Source organism: Poecilia formosa, unplaced genomic scaffold, assembly GCF_000485575.1.
Source record: "Poecilia formosa unplaced genomic scaffold, Poecilia_formosa-5.1.2 Scaffold30, whole genome shotgun sequence".
Taxonomy (NCBI): Eukaryota; Metazoa; Chordata; class Actinopteri; order Cyprinodontiformes; family Poeciliidae; genus Poecilia; species Poecilia formosa.
In genome coordinates, this window is record NW_006799969.1 from 2,588,622 (window position 1) to 2,607,851 (window position 19,230).

Sequence of the window (19,230 nt, forward strand, 5' to 3'; positions counted from 1 at the left end):
ATATATATATATTATAAAACCTTGATAGTGCATAAGAAGTGTTGAGTAAAATTATATATTGAAGCTAATTTTTAGGGTGTCATTGGATCATAATAGTGGTCAAAAGATCTGCAAAATATTGCTAAATAGCAACCATTAATTAACACCTGCTATTTGGCTGAAATTACTAAATTGTGTGCTAAATTGGACTTGTAGGCAAATTGGACCAAGTAGAAAAGTAGTTATGGTTTTTATTTTATGTTCTCATGGTCATAAATGTCTCTATACCAAATTTTATTAAGATACTTCCACAAAATGTATTTTGAGGTATCAGTGCAGGCAAAATTGGAGGTGGCATTTAGATGGGCTGACGAGGCAAACACAGGAAATACTGCATGTATATATAGGTCTGCTCCTGGAAGCCGCTTAACTTTATATTATCAAGCCAGCCTCCCTGTGTAAGTAAAAAGCATTCACTTACAGATATGCTTTCTTAAATGATGAATGAACTGTGGTGCAAGTGGCTAGAAGTGCACAGAAATGGCAGTAACTGCAGAGCTCAGCGTGACGCTGTGAGCCAGACTTTGTGACTTGGCATCCGCCTTGTGGTGTGATATTAAGGAACGTAAAAAGAAATCTGTAAACGGCTGTCTTAAAATTCTCACAGCATTTATCCCAAGAGTTGCTTGCTAACTGACTCACACAAACTGCAGCAACCACGTGTGTGTATGTGTGTATCTGACTGTGTTCACTCGCTGAACAGACATTTGAGTGAGGCTTAAAGCATTTGTTTGCCAATCCAACTACCTTAATGGAAAGTACCACATTAAGCTGACTGTGGTTACACACCTACGTGTAAATATTGATGGGATTTTTAATTGGGTCTAGTCAGGCTCTACCAGGCCATCTCATAAATCATTTAAGATTTGACATTTAAACATATTTAAATGTAATAATGATAAATTATGAATCCTTATAAGGATGCATCATGTTTGCCCTTGAAAGACTGAATGTTTGCTTGCTTACTGTGAGATCTGTGCTGTGTGGTGGCCGCATGGCGAGCTGTGTAGGGATGCGCCTAATTTTAGGCAGCTAATGTGTGATGTGTTTGAGGCCCTGGCTCGGTCGGAGGTGTGATGTTTATCTTTGCCTCTGGGATTAATACTGACAGCTTTTTCGGCTGTGGAAAACTTCTAACCCCTAGTTGTAGCTAAATAAATCGCCATAAATATGCGGCCACGGCCACACAAACCCAGGATTAAGTTTCACTGAACCCTTGACCCAAATCTTTGAGGTTTTGCGCTTTACAGAGTGGAAGATCCTATGGGTGTCACTTCATGTTATTATCAGAAAGAGAAATGTTTAAATTAAACTGTTCAGCTCCAAGCCTCTTTCTTCACAAGTGTGGAATTGGATATGACGTGTCAGCTGGAGAATGCAGCACGGCATTTTACATTACTTGCTTCAACTTAAAACTCTTAAAGTCCATCCGTCCAAACTCATTTCAGCTGCTTGTATCCACAATCTATTTCTTTTGGTTGTAGATAAGGGTAGGAACATAAGTTGACTGACAAATCAAGAGCTTCTCAGTTTATCTCAGCTCTCACCACAACAAATTGGTACAGCGCCATCACTGCAGATGCAGCAACAACTTACACAATACTTCACAATATATGTGATTTCCAGCTAAGTCAGGTTGAACAAAAAATTGTGCCAGACAATCAATGCGATTTCAGCCTGAGCTTCAAGTTGCTAGAATACCTTTTTTTTTTTTTTTTTACATTATGAAACATAAGTTATTTTTCAGTTTTGCTTCCTTATTTCAACACCTTGCTGTTCACCCATTACTTTTGTACCACTTCAAGCTATTCCCTGAACTCGAACTGCTTGACTTTTCATTTAAAAACCGGAGTAAGTTGTTGTGTTGAAAACCTTTCGACCAGCAGTGTATAAAATGCAACGACATTTTATACACTGCTGTATAAAATGCAGTTTTATACAGCATTTTATACTCTCATCTGTGTCTTTCTGCTCCACAGATGGAAGACATCGTTACGCGGATACAAGATGAGAAAGCAGGAGGAGTTGCCATCCGGACCGTTAAAAGCTTCCTCTCAAAGATCCCGAGTGTGGTATCAGGTTCGTATTTGTGTGAAAACCATAAATGAGCATACACTGTGCGTGTGTGTGCGTGTGTGTGAATCATGCTTTAACATTTAGAAATGTTGCACCCTATAAGCTGCTTCTTCCTTACTAAGGGCTTATCTCACCTGATGCATTCATAACTTTGTCCTTGGTGTTGTGTGTTTTCCATCCTTGCATTCTTTATGCAAAACATATGAGTCACAATAAATTATACATGTATGACCTTCTGTGCTCATTTTCCATGCTACTTCTACAGAAGCATGTCTTTGCAGGGCAGTTTCATCCCGTTGTTGCCACCAGTTCGGTAAAGCACCTTCTCCCCTCTGTCTGCATGCCTGTTTGTGTAGGTGCTGGTATTCCTTTATGTTTGTGCTTCTGTGTAATAGTGAGTCACAAGAATAGGACGTGGAGGTTGCTCTGTCTCTCTGTGAGGCTGCGTCTGAGTCAGTCCTTCACATGGTTTCCTCCAGGGCTTTCCAGCAGCTTCTGCAAAGCGCCAACAGGGGGGCCGAATGTTTTGCTGTCCAGGAGCAGCGAAAGCAGCGCAAACCTGCCAACAACGCGCTATATTTAGACACCTACCCAACTTTGACAGCTTTGAAGAGAGGCAGCTTTTGTCTGAACTGTTGTGTATTTGTAATTGCGACACCCTTTCTGACCGTTGCTGTTCTCTGGGAAACAGGGGCAGACATTGTTCAGTGGCTGATGAAAAACCTCTCCATTGAGGATCCAGGTAGGCCTGCTGAGAGATGTTGAGTAATGAAAACGCAGAGAGATGGAAGACAATTTCATGTGCTTTCCCGCTCTCCAGCTGAAGCCATCCACCTCGGCAGTCTGATCGCGGCCCACGGCTACATCTTCCCCATCTCTGACCACGTCCTGACCTTAAAGGATGACGGGACCCACTACCGCTTTCAGGTACAGAGACGTCCGCCGCGGGGCCGTCCTGGGGCTTTGCGAGGCCTTTGAGTATAGAATAATAAGATGATAGTTGCTTATCAGAGGGATGTGTTTACTGCGTGATGCTAATGAGAGCAATCCTTCCTAAGCCTATTACTCATTCCACCAAGGTCGATACTATACAGTGCACCCCTGCTGCATGGTGCATCAGAGCAAGAGGAGGCAGCAGGACAGAGCCTGTGGGCCAGCAGTTGAGCTTGTCAGGAAGGTGTTTTTTTTTTTCTCCATCTTACCCAGTGCAATCCTTGACTGGGAAGCCCCAAGAAGGGAATAGGAGCATTTATCTTTGCTCGTATTGGCCAAAATTAAAAGCCGTTATTATATCTGTGCAGGGAGGGCAACGCTTGCTCATTCAGCTGGGGCTAAAAATATTCCCTCTGATGGTGATGCAACAGGCCCACTAACCAGAAACCCTGAGAAGAATCCACTGTAACATGCTGGAAAATCTGCATAGCAGCACTGCAAGAGACTGTGACAGCCTTAAAATAGACACTAAACTGGTAGAGCACCCAGATTTAATGGCAGCTGTCCTCCAATGTTTGTCACACTTTTGTGCATTGTGTTACAGGCTGGCCTGTTTTATTCTGAGCTGACAGTTCTGAACGAGAGCAAGTTATTATGCCTCACACAGGTGCATTTATCAGCATCGGTCTTTCTCCTCATGCTAATTACCGTCATGACAAATAGTGCAAATGAAATATGTGGTTCTAATTCTGTCCTACTATTAAGAATGCATGACAAATTGAAGTCATCAATTATGAATGCACTCAGGAAGGAATTCTGAATCTGTAATTTCAGCTAGAATAGAGAGAAAAAAGTCTCCAATGCTTCATGGTTATCTATAGTAGCTAAAGGTATTTCAAAGATTGTGTTTGAACAAATAACTTGTTTACATTTTGATCACAATAAAGGTGAGGGAATGTATATTGATGGTCATACATTTACATACAAGAGATGTGCATAACTGTTTTGTTTTTTTTACCTTTATCAATACATTTGAACAAAACAATACATGTGTGGATATTTTTGAACTGTAGTATATTTTCTTCTGAAATGCACACAGATACACACAGGCTCAGATATATTCATACAAACAACAATATTTGAGTAAATATCTGTTTTCCATGTTTCAGAGAAACCACATGCTTATTGGAGACAGCAATGAAATTATGGCATAATTATGACTGGATATTTGGATACATATTCAAACTGCTTTAGTTCTTGGTAAAGAAGCAGCTTTCAAACAAAGTTCACAAATATTTTTACACTGACGTGGGGGAAATTATCTAACACAGAGACACTAGAATGGTCAGAACCTCAACTACTACTTTTGAAATGTGTCACCTTCCAAGAAAATGGTACTTTTTAATTGACTCTACCATTTCTGATGGGAAGAACGGTCAAATATCTAGCGAGAATACTAAAATACAGAATAATTTAATGAATAAGAAAGTCCATGAAAATCCAAAAGACACAAGAAATTGAGAAAAACCTGAGAACCACGAGCTTACAGACCACACAGTAACTTAACCAGAAAGACAGATAATCATAATACAGAGGAGCCCAATATCTATAATCCACAAATACTTGAGATTTCTTCAAAATATTTGCGGATTGATAGCTTTGCAGACGGCAGTCAGTAGCATGTCCAGTAGCATTGATATTTCAGCTTTCCAAGCTACATTTCCCCCCCAATATTGTAGACTAAATACTGCTACTAGGCCAATTTTCCTCAGGCAATTTGTAGTTACTGTAAATCGATGAATGTGTGAATACTGAACTGCAAATAGTCTATCTAAATCTAAAATCTAAAAATATGAAAAAATGAAAAACAAGAGTACAAGCATCTCAAAAATTGATCCAATATGAAACGCCAACAGTAACAAAACCGCATAATCAAAGCTTAAATCCAGGTTTCCAAGAATCACGGCAGAATTAAAATTTAAACTTGTGTACCCAATTCTTGTCTAAAACACTGCTGGAGGTTGCATATTGGTAAAGTGGGATTTCAAATGTATCATTGAAAGTCTAAATTAGTCTGTCATTCGTAGATGAGTGTGTTCACAGTTCTGACTAGAACTGTTCTGAAAGTGGTGAAAGGAATGGACAGAAAGACTTTCTTTAGGTTGTAAAATAGAAAACGAGCCATTTAAAAAAAAATAAAATAAAATTCTGTGTATTCTCAGTCTCCATACTTCTGGCCTTCAAACTGCTGGGAACCCGAGAACACAGACTATGGTGAGTAAAAGCTGTCGATTTCCACCTCCTTCTCAGAACCTGCTAAGATTTCCCTGATGCCTTCAGCTGTTTCTTTCTCCAGAGCTTAAACACAGCTCACACTGTAGAGCTGCTGTTGACACTCACTGAGTATTGATCCACGGGGCTCTTCCCTGTAATGTATCTGGCCCTGAGGAACATCCACCAGAGAGAACCCAACGGGATAGGATTAGCCTAACAAATCAAGATGCATTGACTGCTTTGACCAAATCTCTGTCTCAATGGATAGCCCTCTTGTTTTTATTTTATTTTATAAGACAAGTAATAGCCTTCCAGCTCAAATTAGATAAGCATTGGTGTTGCTATAAACATCTGAGATATTGGTTCAGAAAAATAGATTTGAAACAACTGACCTTTCTTGTAAAATCATTTGACCTTTTAAAAAATGTGATTATTCCTTCTCTCTCTCCCCTTTGCCCCCGCCCCCAGCCATTTACCTGTGCAAGCGCACCATGCAGAACAAAGCCAGACTCGAGCTTGCAGACTACGAAGCAGTAAGTACAATGTTATTTTAGCTTATAAACCCACCAGCAAGCTTATTGAAAACAGGATAGATCTTTACTCATGTCTTCTGGGGTTTGGAAGTGGCATCAAGCCATTATGAATGGTTGCGCTCCAGGAGATCCATTTGATGGCAGTAATTTCCTGGCCACGAAACGGATCCCCAAAATACCTGCAGGACTATTTGGCATCAGCAGATCAATATGACCCCCAGGAGGCACGTTACCGTAGTGCTGATCTCTTGCTGTTACACAGAGTAAGCTATGTACTTGCACTTTAATTTTCCAAATGACTCTGCAACTATTGTCCAGTACACTTCCTTCCTGTTCTATTCAGGTCACTTTATGCCTCCAGGCATTGTTGCTCTCACTGTTAACATGCCTGCTGGTCGGAGTTTTCCTTTTTGTAATGAGGTCACTTACTTTAGCTTGGACAGATGCTTTTTTTTTTTTTTTTTTGCGCATTAACAGGGGCACACGTGATTACGTTTGTTGACATTTAAAAGCTATCTTTTGTGTTTCTTCAGGATGTAAAATTGAATCTGAACTTACATTCAAGCTTCCAGTGGTGATGTCCAGAAGTTGAACGGCTTCAGTTTCTGCACATCACTATGCAGCAATGAAACTTGTCCAAAGAACACATCTAAGGAACAACATCTGCTTGCATGTGCAGTGGAGCTGCTTATGAAGAGGTGAACAAATATCAATGCCCCCTGAACCTTTTGCAGATCTTTTCTTGTTACAAGCTTTAACGCATTTTATAGTGATCGCATTTGAAGAATAAACACCAAGTAGTGCACATTTGTAAAGGAGAATCAGAATTGTTTTCAATAAGCTTTGCATCTAATGTATGAAACAAATGGTGTGGATTTGTGTTCACTCGCCTTTACTCTGATACCCCTAAATGAACCAATCTATTTCCTTCATTAGTCTCTTGATTGTTAAAATCCACCTGAGTGTATTTTAATGTCATTGTCAATGCAGCTGTCCTGTGAAGGCTGCAGAAGAAGGCTAATGTTGAAAGAGAGCCAAAGAAGTCCTGCTTGCAGTTTGCCACAACACAGCAGAACAGTGGAGAGTGCTCTGGTCAGACAAAAGCAAACCTGAGCTTTTTGTTTTCTGTGAGGGAGACAAAACCTTAACATCACCAAGAACACACCACGTAATGTCACACTGGTTTTTACAGTCTCATACTATATGGATGGTTTTCTTTTGTAGGGGTGGGGAAACTGGCCAGCACTGATGGAAGGAGAAGAATACTCCTCAAAGAAAACCAAACCAGTTAAAGGCTGCAGCAGACTTAATGCTGCAGCAGAGGGTTTATGTTGTGGTGTTGATCAAACTATATTCACATGCTAAAATGTCAGACAGAATTCATACGATTGTCAACGTATGTTGCTGGACTGAACTCCAGCAACGTTCTAAAGAAGAATGAAGAATAATTTTAGTCTTCAGATGTGAAAATCTGGCAGAGACATACAACAAAGTTCTTGCATTAATAGATGGTTTTACACCCACATCAATAATTGACTAACAGCTGCTGATTGAAAATGTATGCATGACTTTTCAGTGGTCACTGACACCAAATCTTAATACAATACACTAATGTTTGTAGTTGTAATGTGATAAAATGTAGAAAGGTTTAAGGGGTATTAATAATTAATACTTCTCCAAAGCACTGCACAAGAGAATATTTAAATATTTTAAGGTTTTGCAGTAAAAAAAAAAAAAAAATCTTAAATTCTCCCCAAACGCATTATTCAAATTGCGTCTTGCAGGAGAACCTCGCTCGGCTGCAGAGGGCTTTCGCCAGAAAGTGGGAATTCATCTTCATGCAAGCTGAGGCTCAAGTCAAGTGAGTGCATACGTCAATCATGCTTCGTTTCAACACAGCACTTTGTGTTATTCTCCAAAAAACATAACAGCAATTTCTCCTGGATTCAGTCACATGGTCTGGATTGTTTTGTGAGGCTGCTCTCTGGTGGCTGGCAAGTGTAAGCGCAAAATAATCCCAGACAGATAGTTAGGACACTCTTTCCTCTGTTGTCAGTGAAAACACAATGGAAAAATGCACAACGTCAATCACTGGCTGCTGTTTGACAGAAGTGAAGTCAATACAGGAAGCCATGTATCGCGGGAGGACGATATGAAGCAGGGGCCTATCAGTAAATGTCTGTGATGTAAGGGGAAGGTCTCTCCAGAGCAGATAGATCAAGACCTATACTCCTGAGGTTTTTGCTATTTAGACTGCAGCTGTCAGTGAGGAGAGAGGAAACGTCTGGATTTATGCAGTCTGATCTCGTGTTTCAGTCCTATATGGTCTATGTGTGGGCTGTCTCACCTGCATGCAGGATCGACAGAAAGAAGGACAAGGCAGAGAGGAAGATCCTCGACAGCCAGGAGAGGGCGTTCTGGGATGTTCATCGACCAGTGGTGAGTTATAGAGAAAGGAAAACAACACAAATGTCAGAGACGCTGAGCACACAAAGGAAGCAAAGCAGAAAGTACGTCAAAAATGAAAAGGAGAGAGATCAGAATCAGACGTAGCGCCAGTGTCTTTGTAAACAACACATGCTCATGGAACAGTGACCCGAACCGTCATGTTTCCTGCTGTCTCCCACAGCCAGGCTGCGTCAACACCACGGAGATGGACATCCGCAAGTGTCGGAGAGAGAAGAACCCACACAGGGTGAAAAAGGTGACAGACTGAGACAACATAGGAGTGGACGTCCAGCTTTACTGTCCCAGACTTAATTATAGAATCATTTTCTCTAAAGTAAATGCTGAAATAACAGATCACGTATAGTTTATACAGTGATGTCTTAATTATTTACATATCTAAATTACATCTTTAAATTTGAGACGTTTTGTAACTTTGTTTTTACACTTTCTTGGGAAAGCATGAATGATGATACCCTGTCTTTGTTAGGTGATGTTGAAACACAGATGTGGAAGTATTTTAATGCAAATTCTCAAACATTCCTTCCTTGAGAAAAAGCCAGTGAAGATGGTAAAAGACTGTCTTTATCTATGGTGAAATAAATCCTGGATCAACATGGACTGAAAGGCCACGCAGTGAGGAAGAGGCCAGTTCTGCACGTATAACTTCAGACAACGGGACTACAGAGATTCTGATTCAATATCAAACAGTTAGAAAAAAATTATACTTTGAAATCAAGAAGATATTTGGTTCAGAAACATAGAAAGGGGGGGAAGCAAAAAAAACAAAATATAAAGTTGACACTACCAGTGGTATTAATACAACACCATATCAGTCTATCATTTTCTCTCACTTTTTCCAGTCGGTCTACGGAGTGCCAGACGACGGCCAGAGCCAACCAAGTCCAATCCACATCAGTTCCCAGCCGAGCAGGAAGCCCACCAAAGAGGATGTTCAGAAGGAGGTAAGTGTGACATTATGCTCAACACTTCATTACCACCAATCTGCCTTCCTCATCCACCATAAAGTCAATCAGAGACTGATGAGCCGCTCCCTTATTAAGCCCCTTTTTTCTCTCTCTCCTTCCGCCCTCAGATAACCTTTTTGAACATCCAGCTTGACAGACACTGTATGAAGGTTTCCAAAGTGGCCGACAGCCTGATGACCTACACAGAGCAGTTCATGGAATATGACCCCTTTGTTTCGGGCGTGGAGCCCTCAAACCCATGGATTAGTGACGACGCCACCTTCTGGGACATGGAGGCAAGGTGAGGCTTGCTGCTGAGAACCAGGGGATTGGTGGATTTTGGCCATTAGTCCAGAATAACTGGGGTTATTTGAAGTGAGGGAACTGCTGCTACGTGTTAATTCCAGCATTTCCGAATGTGTACCGACATCCCAGTCTCAGATTTTTTATTTTAACTATCTCCTCCTCTAATTTGTTTCCCATTGAGCAGCCGTGATCCCAGTCAGCAGCGGGTGAAGAAGTGGGGCTTCTCCCTGGAGGAGGCGCTGAAGGACCCGGCGGGACGGGACCAGTTCCTGAAGTTCCTGGAGTCAGAGTTCAGCTCAGAGAACCTGCGGTGAGACTTCTCCTCGGCGCTTCACGAAGATTTTCCAGAAAAGCTTTAAAAATATTCGATTCGCATTAAAATCTTGTGAAACGCGCTGTGGTAGGTTCTGGTTAGCGGTGCAGGATCTGAAGCGACGGCCGCTCCAGGAGGTTTCCACCAGGGCCCAGGAGATCTGGCAGGAGTTTCTGGCCGAGGGAGCGCCGAGCTCCATCAACCTGGACTCTCACAGCTACGAGCGGACCAGCCAGAACCTCAAAGACCCCGGGCGATACAGCTATGAAGACGCTCAGGTTGACTGTGTGGCTCTCTTCACGGCTGCATGTGACTTCATGTTTTCATGAATGTACACACACACACACACACACACACAAAAAAACAAACACCAGAGAAATATCTACTCAAAGGAAAAAGCCTTTCACTGTAGAAGTGACTAAGAGGGGAGGGGAAATGCTGGGTAAATGGAAAGAGAAAAAAAAAATGACGGAGTGTGTTTGTGGCAGGGCCTAATGAGGCGAGTAATACCATGAATAGGTCCTTCACTCAGCTCACAGTGGATTACATTGGTCTTAAAATGCACTGGTGATGTGTCGTGTGCAGTGTCTCTGACTGGCAGCACATCACTCAGTTCTGCTCTGCTGTTGGCAGCAACAGCTCTCATTCATACACACACACACGCACACGCACACACACACACACACACGCACACACACACACACGGACTGGATCAATAAACAAAACATCGCAAAAGTGCTTTCCTGTTTCTCACGTTACAATCTGAGACTGCATTGTATCTTGTTGGGATTTTATGTAGTGTATCAACAGAAAGCAGGAAATAACTGTGAAGTGAAAGGTAATGGGATGGGATGAATTTGTATGCAACACACTTTACTTAATCCTTAATAAAATCTAGTGCAACTTATTCTGCCTCAACACACCGTCCCTATACACCCAAACAAGTTGGTAAGTTCAGACTTAAATCTAACTTAAAATAATCTGTGGCAAAACTTAAAAAGTGATGAACACTTTTTATCTAGTCAAAGCAGAAACATTGACTCAGGGTGTCTGCATCAACGTCTCCCTAATTATACATCAGTGTTTTTCTTGCTGGTTTCATGCTACACAAATTCATCTTTTTTTTCCTTTTCCTGCTGCAGGAGCACATATTCAAGCTCATGAAAAGTGACAGCTATGCACGCTTTTTGCGATCCAACATCTACCAAGACCTCCTGTCAGCCAGAAAAAAGGTGAGTTCTTCTGTAGCCCTGATTCTGGCCTCTGCTCCACATTTTGCCTGCATTTCTCAAACTAGTTTGATTATTTGTTTATAATTTAATAATAACGCTAGGCTTGAAAAAGAGAGTGTTGGGTTTTATCCTTAAAGTTCTGCTTTGAGCCTAAAGGATTTTATGTCTTATGAGAATTCTGAAATATTTTGGTGGCAAAAAATGTTATCTAGCTGCTTAGTATTTGTTCAAATTCATACTTATGTGCTAAAATCCTGGAATTAGTCCAAGTTCAAATTACAAATTTGACTTGTGTTAGTCTAAGATAAATATAACATGTTTCACACGATTGTAAAAGAAAAAAAAGAGAGTCAAGAATGCAAAAAAATATGTATTTTAATTAGTAAAGGAGAACAATCCAGTGACAAATAGAAAAAAAATACTTGTAGTATCTGCACTTTTAATACTGGCATAGGTAAATGTACCTCCCCCTTTCTGCAAAGGAAGAGTTACATTTTGTGGGATATTGATGGTTTCACATGCAAAACCTGGTTCTTACACACATGCAAGAACAAGATTTGTATTAATTGTAGTAAGAAACTTTTTCCTCTTTATGACGCAGTTCATTGAATGGTATTTTAATATTTCCTTTTAGAAACCAGAGGTGCAAATCAGATCAAAACAGCTTGTTGCCATATTATAAGCTATTTCACAGACCGCCAGGTTTTTATGTAGGAGATTCAGTCTTTTTTCTTCAAAAAACAAATCTTCTGTTTCATTATTTTCACTCCGTAACATTCTCAGCAGTGTACATCAAAAATAGATGTATATTTCCAGGACCAAAGTGAAGAAACATGAAAAAACTAATTCAAACATCAAGGCATAACAAATCATCGTCAACCCAAGAAGAAAGTAATAAATCAGCCCTTTAAATCAGTTTGGTTTCATCATCATAACTCGACTTGCCGTCATTCCTTATATGGTAATCCAGGTTGCTGTCTCATGAAGACTCGTCATGTCAGAAAAGTGTATTTAAAAATGACTTATCAACTTGATAAACAGCAAAAAACCCTGTGATGTTTCATTTGTGATGTTTTATTTGTGCGACCTAAACTGTTTTTAGGTTTTTGGCACCATAAAGAAAAAAAAATCCCCTTACTACGAAGACGTTTTGATTTGGTTTTGGCTATAAACACCCCATATAAACATGCACATAAACATCCTTTCTTTCAGGAATAAAGGTAAACCATGTTAATAGTTGCAAATGTTGTAAATAAAGCCGTGCTTATGAGCCTCTTTCTGCCTATTTATTAGGGCAGTGATGCTTTACCAGAACATTAATTCAGCTTTTACATCGGTGAGACTGGAGTGTGATTAAAATGTAAGAGCAGAGAATCTGCTCAAGCATTCTAAGAACCAACGGAAGAAACAAACTCAAACAAGACATCTTTTATAGAGCGATGTATTGATTGATGTCAAAAACAACCTGTTTTGATTTGTCTATTGCTGTAATCTGTGCTTCCTGTAGAGCTTAGGCTCTCAAAAGAAAACCTTCTTAGCTGTTTAATTGTGTAATATGGAGCTTTTCATCAGATCACAGCTTCCTCTGTTCATGCTAGCCTTTCTGCCCTCTCTCATTTGGACACTGCTCCCTCTGCTGGCCTTTCACTGATCCTACACCCTTTTCCCCAAATGTAACCCCATCTCGCTCTGCCTGCACTGGGCCCTCGCTTTCTGCAATGCCTGGCCTCCTCTTTTTTTTTTATTTTATTCCCTGCGCTATTGACACCACTGCCAACCCTTCTCCCGTCAACACCCATTCCTGACCCAAACACTCACCCTGCTTCCCCCCCTCCCAAAACAGCAGCCAGCAGACACTGAACAAGGTCGTCGCACCTCCTTGGAGAAGTTCACCCGCAGCGTGGTAAGTCATTTGGAGCTGCGGCTGTTCATATCACAGAAACCACACTGGCTGGCTCACTATCAGTGGCTTTTGCAATTACAACCATATTACACTCTGTTGTGGCTTTCTAAACGTGTGTAAGCATGTGTTTGTGTGAACAAGAGATTATTACAGTGACGTGAGTGATTGCACCAAAGTAAATCTCTGGGTCCTCCCATATTAGATCAATCAGAAGTTTCCTCCTTAAATTTTTTGATTGTATTCATTTCTTTTGGTAAATGTGATTTCATGAGTTTTGATATATTTTAAGAGACTTTAAACAATGATTAAGTCAAGGTAGTTTTTTTTTTTTTACTTATGTTAACAAAATGTAATTAATTTTCTGTCATTTAAAATAAGTGTTGATAATGAAGCAGTTTTATTTTTTTATTTAAGAAAAACTGTGGTTGTAAAATGAATTACATTTTTTGAAAAATAAGGTCACAGTCAACTACACACAGAACATAAGACATGTATATATTTTAAAAGAAATTAATTTGCCAATTCATTATTTATGTTTTATATTTAACCTATATACATTAAGCATGATGTAACAAGCATTCAATTAATTTTAAACATTTTATTCAGCTTTATAATTAAATTAGCCATACTAGAAATAGATTTTTTTTTTACTATTTTTTGAACTGTTTTGTGCTTGAACTTTGCCTCAACTCCATTTTAAAAACACTGAAACATAAAAACCTTCATACTTCAAGCAGAAAGTAGAAATATTGTGAGCAAAACATTATTGTTTATATATACATATATATATATATCGTGGTGGACATTTGTATATGACATTGATAAATAAGATAAACCTTTTTTGTTCCAAACACAAAACCTGACAGATGCTGTAATACCCATCCCATTTGTAACTAGCAGCAAGTATTTAACTTCAAACATTGATACCCACTCATTCAATTTAAAATATACCTCAAAAGTACCTTTTAAGCACCTTAATCTGTGTACTGATTCACATTCAAGTTATATCATCCTGGCCTCTATCTGATAGGTGACTGCAACTTAATATATAATATATTTTTATCCTTGATGCACATCTGGAAACAGAAGAACACAATAGAAAATTTGAGGTGGGAAATGTTTTAAGAGATTAGAGGCTTTGTAGTTTGTAGATTACTTCTCCTATCAGCATATCAGACTCCTAATGATTTCTTTGTTATTATTACTGTTTTATTTAACTTTCCAGGGGAAGTCTTTGACGGGAAAGCGTCTGACAGGCCTTATGCAGTCATCCTGACACAGCCTGTCCTGGAGAGCCACGACCAGACCCTGCAGATGGGCTGACAGTCACACAGGGGCCGGGGCAGGGGCGCAGACAGCGGAGCCGGGGTGCACAGGGCTGCTGCGGAGGCTCTCGGACACTGCTTCGAGGTCTGCTGCTGTTCTGCTGCTGCAGTGCTGGGTCTACTGGGCCGAACCACCCAAACAGAACCACTGCGGAAGAGACGATGCCTACAAGACGATCCTCAGCTAACGAATCACACGGCATGCGGTGTAAAAGAATAAGCACATTCAAACTAATACTGCCCTGTCTTCGTCATCCAGAACGGCAAACGGTTGTCCGGCTTGACTTGGCTTATTCATTTTATTGTTTTCATATTCTTTCATTTTTGTTTTCCACAATACTTTGGGGCCATAAATGTTAAAAGGAGGTGTGCATCTGTTCTCACAAGGCAGTCAGCAATAAAAACAAACAAATCTGAAACAATGAAGAAAAGTCCACCCAGCTTCTTTTGATATCTGTAAATCATCCATCATAATGTCTTTATTGAAGTAAGTAAGAAAAGTCTGGTGATTAGTAAAAGTTCAGACCCCCAATTCATATAAAAAGCAGATTCTTCAATCTTCATTACATTCCAAAATCTGAGATAAGGGCTTAATGTAGCAACCATACGGCACTGATGCATGTTTAATCCTGATGTCCTTGTTGAGAGTCACGTTTTAGCAGCGCCGCTTTGTAATGAGACCTGTGCCTAGAAGGTGGGTTTGGCTGACTGCTCGTAAACTTAACCAACTCCAAAAGTCTGTGCGAATACCATGAAGGCCTAAAAGCGTGACTCACTAGTACGGTTAAGTGAAACATTGTGATTTGAGCTTTTAGTGTTGACATGGTCTGTGTGCTGTCGCAAAATAATTAGAAAATAAGATCCGTCTGCTGCCGGGGTCAGTGTTTTAGAGCATTGCTGAAAGTCTTCAGTGCCATGGGAGCTTCCATCTAGTGGTGCATAATAAACCACAGGACCGTCAACAGTGTCCCAGGACTCCATTGTGCTGTGAATACATCATGTTAAAAGATGATACAGGTGCATTTAAATAAGTTTGAACATAATAAAAAAGTAAATATATTCAAGTAATTCAGTCCAACCTAACTACAGTGACCTGGAGGAGGGGAATGAGGCAGAACACATGAAGCATGGGACGTCACGCCCTTGCATGTCCTAATTATGCTTTTAGGCAAATAACATGTGACCAAAGAACCATAATGCTGCCATTGTCACAGTGATTCTCTGGTTCGAACATTTCTGAAACAGGCTAACTGCAGCCGATGCTCTTTGTAAGCCTGTTTGTCTCATCGGTGTTAGTCAAGGCTGTCTGAATGGCAAATCTTCCCATAGTGCTGTGAGTGCTTTAGCTAGATGCTAATTCCTGAAACAGGAAGCTCCAAAGAGCACAGGACAACTTGCAGTCACCGCCAAGGGTGTGATATCTCATATTACATGTGTGGTACCGAGTGACAGACTGACTGGAAACTTGTTTGTAGATTCATTACACACAGAGGTATACATTTTAAGTATTTATTTCCGTTAATTTGATGAATTATTGTGGATTGCCAGTGAACTCCCAAATTTCATTTTCTCTCAAATTAAATATTTGAACAGTATGTTTAGAACAAATTTTTCAAAATGGACTTATAACGTAGTATGTGCTTACATTATTTAGTCTGGGGTATTTTAGCATAAATTACTGCGTCAATGAAGGATGGCATGGAGATAATCAGCCGCCGGAGTCAGGTAGCCCAGGTTGCTTTGATAGCAGCTTTTAGCTTGTCTGTATTGTTGGCTTTAGTGTCTTTCCTCTTCTTATTGATAAATGAGGAAGATTATTCTGTATTAAATTTAAGATAGTCATATTCACTGGGACATAAAACAACATCTCCTGAAAACTAGTCAGAAAATGGAAGCATTAAAAATCTCCTCGCGGATACATTCACTAATTGAAGTGGGCTGACACCAGGATATGAAATGGCTCCCCAAGTTCTCACTCTGTGGAAACTTCACTATTGTGAACTTCGTACCTTGGATTGTGTGGCTTCACTCTAAATTTACTTTAACCTTGAAGGAGGACTTTGGCTTCCTGAGCCCAGAGTTTTGTCCTGAGCCCAGATAAGACATTTCTGAAACTGTCTGTGGTTGAGGACTGGCTTGAAAGTTGCAGATTATGTCCTGGGTTCATCTGTGTGTGATGGCTCTCAAAGTACAAATTTCAGCTGTTGTCCATGTCTTGAGAATCTTCTCCAAATCCTTGAATCTGCATTGCTTCATTGTTTTGGTTATCACTGTTGTCAATCAAAGATTTTCCTTCCACTCAACTTTCTATCAATGTTCTTTAACACCACACTTTCCTCATTTTGCAAGCTACCAATAACTGTCGAATGGACAATAATCATGTCAGCACTCTTCTCTATGGCTGAGTGGGCAATAAAATAACATTTCAGGGGTTTCTTTGTTTTGTTTTATTCTCTTTTGAACTTGGTTTTATGCTAACTCGTAATCTTAACAGAAGCAAAGATCTGTGTGTAATGAATCTATTCTGGTTATATTCTAATTATATTCTTTGATGACTTGCTGCCCTGTGAAGGACATCTTCTGCTTTGTTGCACGGATATCTCAAGTGTCATTCTCTGAAACAATTACCCATTTTTATTTCTCTCTGTCTGATAACTGTCGAGTGTTTGTCATGTGGAAAATGGTGCATGTTGGAGCACGATGAGGTGCAGGGGACAGAGCTGGAGCAGGACTCACTAATGAATGGACATCTGACATCTGAAATGGATTGAAGAGGAAGCAATGAGGCCCCTTTGCTCCATTGTGGCTGCTGCCTTCTTCTACACACAAGAAGTGCTGGGACACATCTCCCCCCGGAGGCCACTGACTGCAACAGTGAAAAATTAGAACGCGCCGTTGACTAAGTCTCATCGGTTATTTTTTAGTAGTCATTGCAATGCACTGTACATGTCATGACGCTAATTATTCTTATTAACCTAACCCAGTAACCTCCTAAATGTAAGGTAGAGAGATGCTTAAGTCGAGTCTATGTACCAAATGTTATCCTCAGCACAAACATGGTGACACTGCGTGCCAAGTGCGTTGTAAATTAAAAAAAAAAACTGGTTACATTTCATTATTCGAAAGCACACTTTAGTATGATGCGAGCACATTACTATGCATGTTACATATTCAGGGCATTTTGTGCTTTTAGTTTCTCGATCAGCAAGATAACTACTGGCACTCTAAAACACTCAAAGCACTTGTTATCTGTTCACGGGTACCAAATAATAAAAATCTCTGGACCTGTCTGCTCTCTGCTGCTGTTTGCTGTTCTGACTCATGGAAGAAAAATAAGCTGGAAGAGTCTCGCAATTACACAAAAAGCAAAAAAATATACATCAAACAACAAGAGAACCAAAATCAATATTTCTGTAGTGTGTTTGAATCTCCTGTTTCAGTTTTACAGTGTTTGTTCTGCTGGTCGTAGCAACCCTGCAAATGCGTAGCACGATTCCTCTTTTGCAGTAACTTATGCGAACTCATTTTTTTATTTTTACATTTCTTTTACATATTTACTGTTTTTGATTATCCTCAAGAATGAGAGAAAAAAAAATATATATATAAAATTTATATAAAATTAAATTCAAAGATCCTTTTGAAGACAATAAGACAAGAGTCGCTGCTTCTACATAAACTACCCTTGGCTGAATCCAGTGATTTGTTCTGCCAAAGTCTGCAAATGGTGAGACATGATTTATATAATGAACCATCATTACATCAATTGTTTTATTTTATTTTGCTCAGATGTTCGAGGGGTCAGCTAATTAGCCTTTTTCTTGCAGCCATTTTCTAATTTATAGAAATCAACACACCACACAACATACATTAACTTGAATGTACGTTCTTGAGTTGCCAAGAGAAATAAATATCTCTGTGTGATGTAATATTTACACCACGGGGAAACAGGAAGACATGGATTATAAGTAAAAGTTGAAAAAGTAACAACTATACAGGGAAAAAAAATGCTTCATTTACATATTTATGTTTTATAAGAACTGTAAGGTTTGTCATTAAGGGTGGCCTTGATGGATTTATTAAAAACAATTACTTGCTATGGGATTTTCTTTCTTGCCATGAATGAACTAACTCAAATTAAGGTTGTATTATTTTATCATTTTAAATATACTAGTGCAATAAAATATTGATCTATTTCAATGTAACACTTTTTGCCAATGAAGGTAATGTATCCTTAAAAAAAATTAAATTCCAAAATTAAAAAGAACCATCTTTATAACCATGCAATGCGCCTTTCTGATTAATTTCTTAAAGCTGATATTCAAGTTGTAAAACATTTTACTGAGTTTTGATGCCGTGTGCACAATTGATAAAACATCTAATTTTGTATGATTTGTTTAATCCTAAAGTAGGACATTGGTTTTGACTTTAAATACGTGGCTTCGTGATACACTCAGTTTATTTCTCATAGGAATTTATTAGGTCACAGCTGCCTTTTGGTTGTATTTATTAGAGTAAAGGGAGTGAATACACATCACTCAGCTGCTATAAAACCACCATTTTCTCTTCATCTCAAAAAGATGCACTAATTTGTGTTGGTTTATCCATTTTTATATCATTTAAAGCCAGGATAAAAATAAATACTTTGCTGATTATACGATTCCTACAAATACATGTATGTGAAGCAACACCAACCTGCTCTAGAATCATATCGTATCATTTTAGAGTTCATACTGCAGTGTAGCAAACCCAAACATCAGTTTTTCCTGTAGGTCGCTGAAACGTATTGATCCAGTCTGGATCTTTTCTCCTGATCAGCTCAAAATGACTCGTCATCCTGCTCAAGCAGAAAAAACAACAACAAACAAACAAAAAAAAAAACACTC

At 39.5% G+C, this 19,230-nt stretch overlaps 1 protein-coding gene across 7 annotated transcripts in view; it reads left to right on the forward strand.

Annotated features, from left to right (window-relative positions):
• Nucleotides 1-17,637, forward strand: part of LOC103136135 (regulator of G-protein signaling 6-like) — a 43,813-nt gene extending 26,176 nt beyond the window's left edge. The window contains exons 3-18 of one of the 7 annotated variants that reach the window (XM_016670091.1): nt 2,019-2,118; nt 2,807-2,857; nt 2,936-3,042; nt 5,271-5,322; nt 5,791-5,855; nt 7,640-7,716; nt 8,213-8,294; nt 8,485-8,559; nt 9,164-9,265; nt 9,397-9,569; nt 9,759-9,884; nt 9,979-10,165; nt 11,030-11,119; nt 12,966-13,022; nt 14,109-14,131; nt 14,248-17,637. In XM_016670091.1, the coding sequence (XP_016525577.1) occupies nt 2,019-2,118; nt 2,807-2,857; nt 2,936-3,042; nt 5,271-5,322; nt 5,791-5,855; nt 7,640-7,716; nt 8,213-8,294; nt 8,485-8,559; nt 9,164-9,265; nt 9,397-9,569; nt 9,759-9,884; nt 9,979-10,165; nt 11,030-11,119; nt 12,966-13,022; nt 14,109-14,131; nt 14,248-14,260 (1,380 nt within the window). In that variant the 3' untranslated portion in view covers nt 14,261-17,637. Of the gene's footprint in view, nt 1-2,018; nt 2,119-2,806; nt 2,858-2,935; nt 3,043-5,270; nt 5,323-5,790; nt 5,856-7,639; nt 7,717-8,212; nt 8,295-8,484; nt 8,560-9,163; nt 9,266-9,396; nt 9,570-9,758; nt 9,885-9,978; nt 10,166-11,029; nt 11,120-12,962; nt 13,388-14,108; nt 14,132-14,247 lie in introns of those variants that run through there. The other 6 variants (XM_016670090.1, XM_016670089.1, XM_007549246.2 and 3 more) reach the window with 6 other exon arrangements.
• Nucleotides 17,638-19,230: the final 1,593 nt, after the last annotated feature.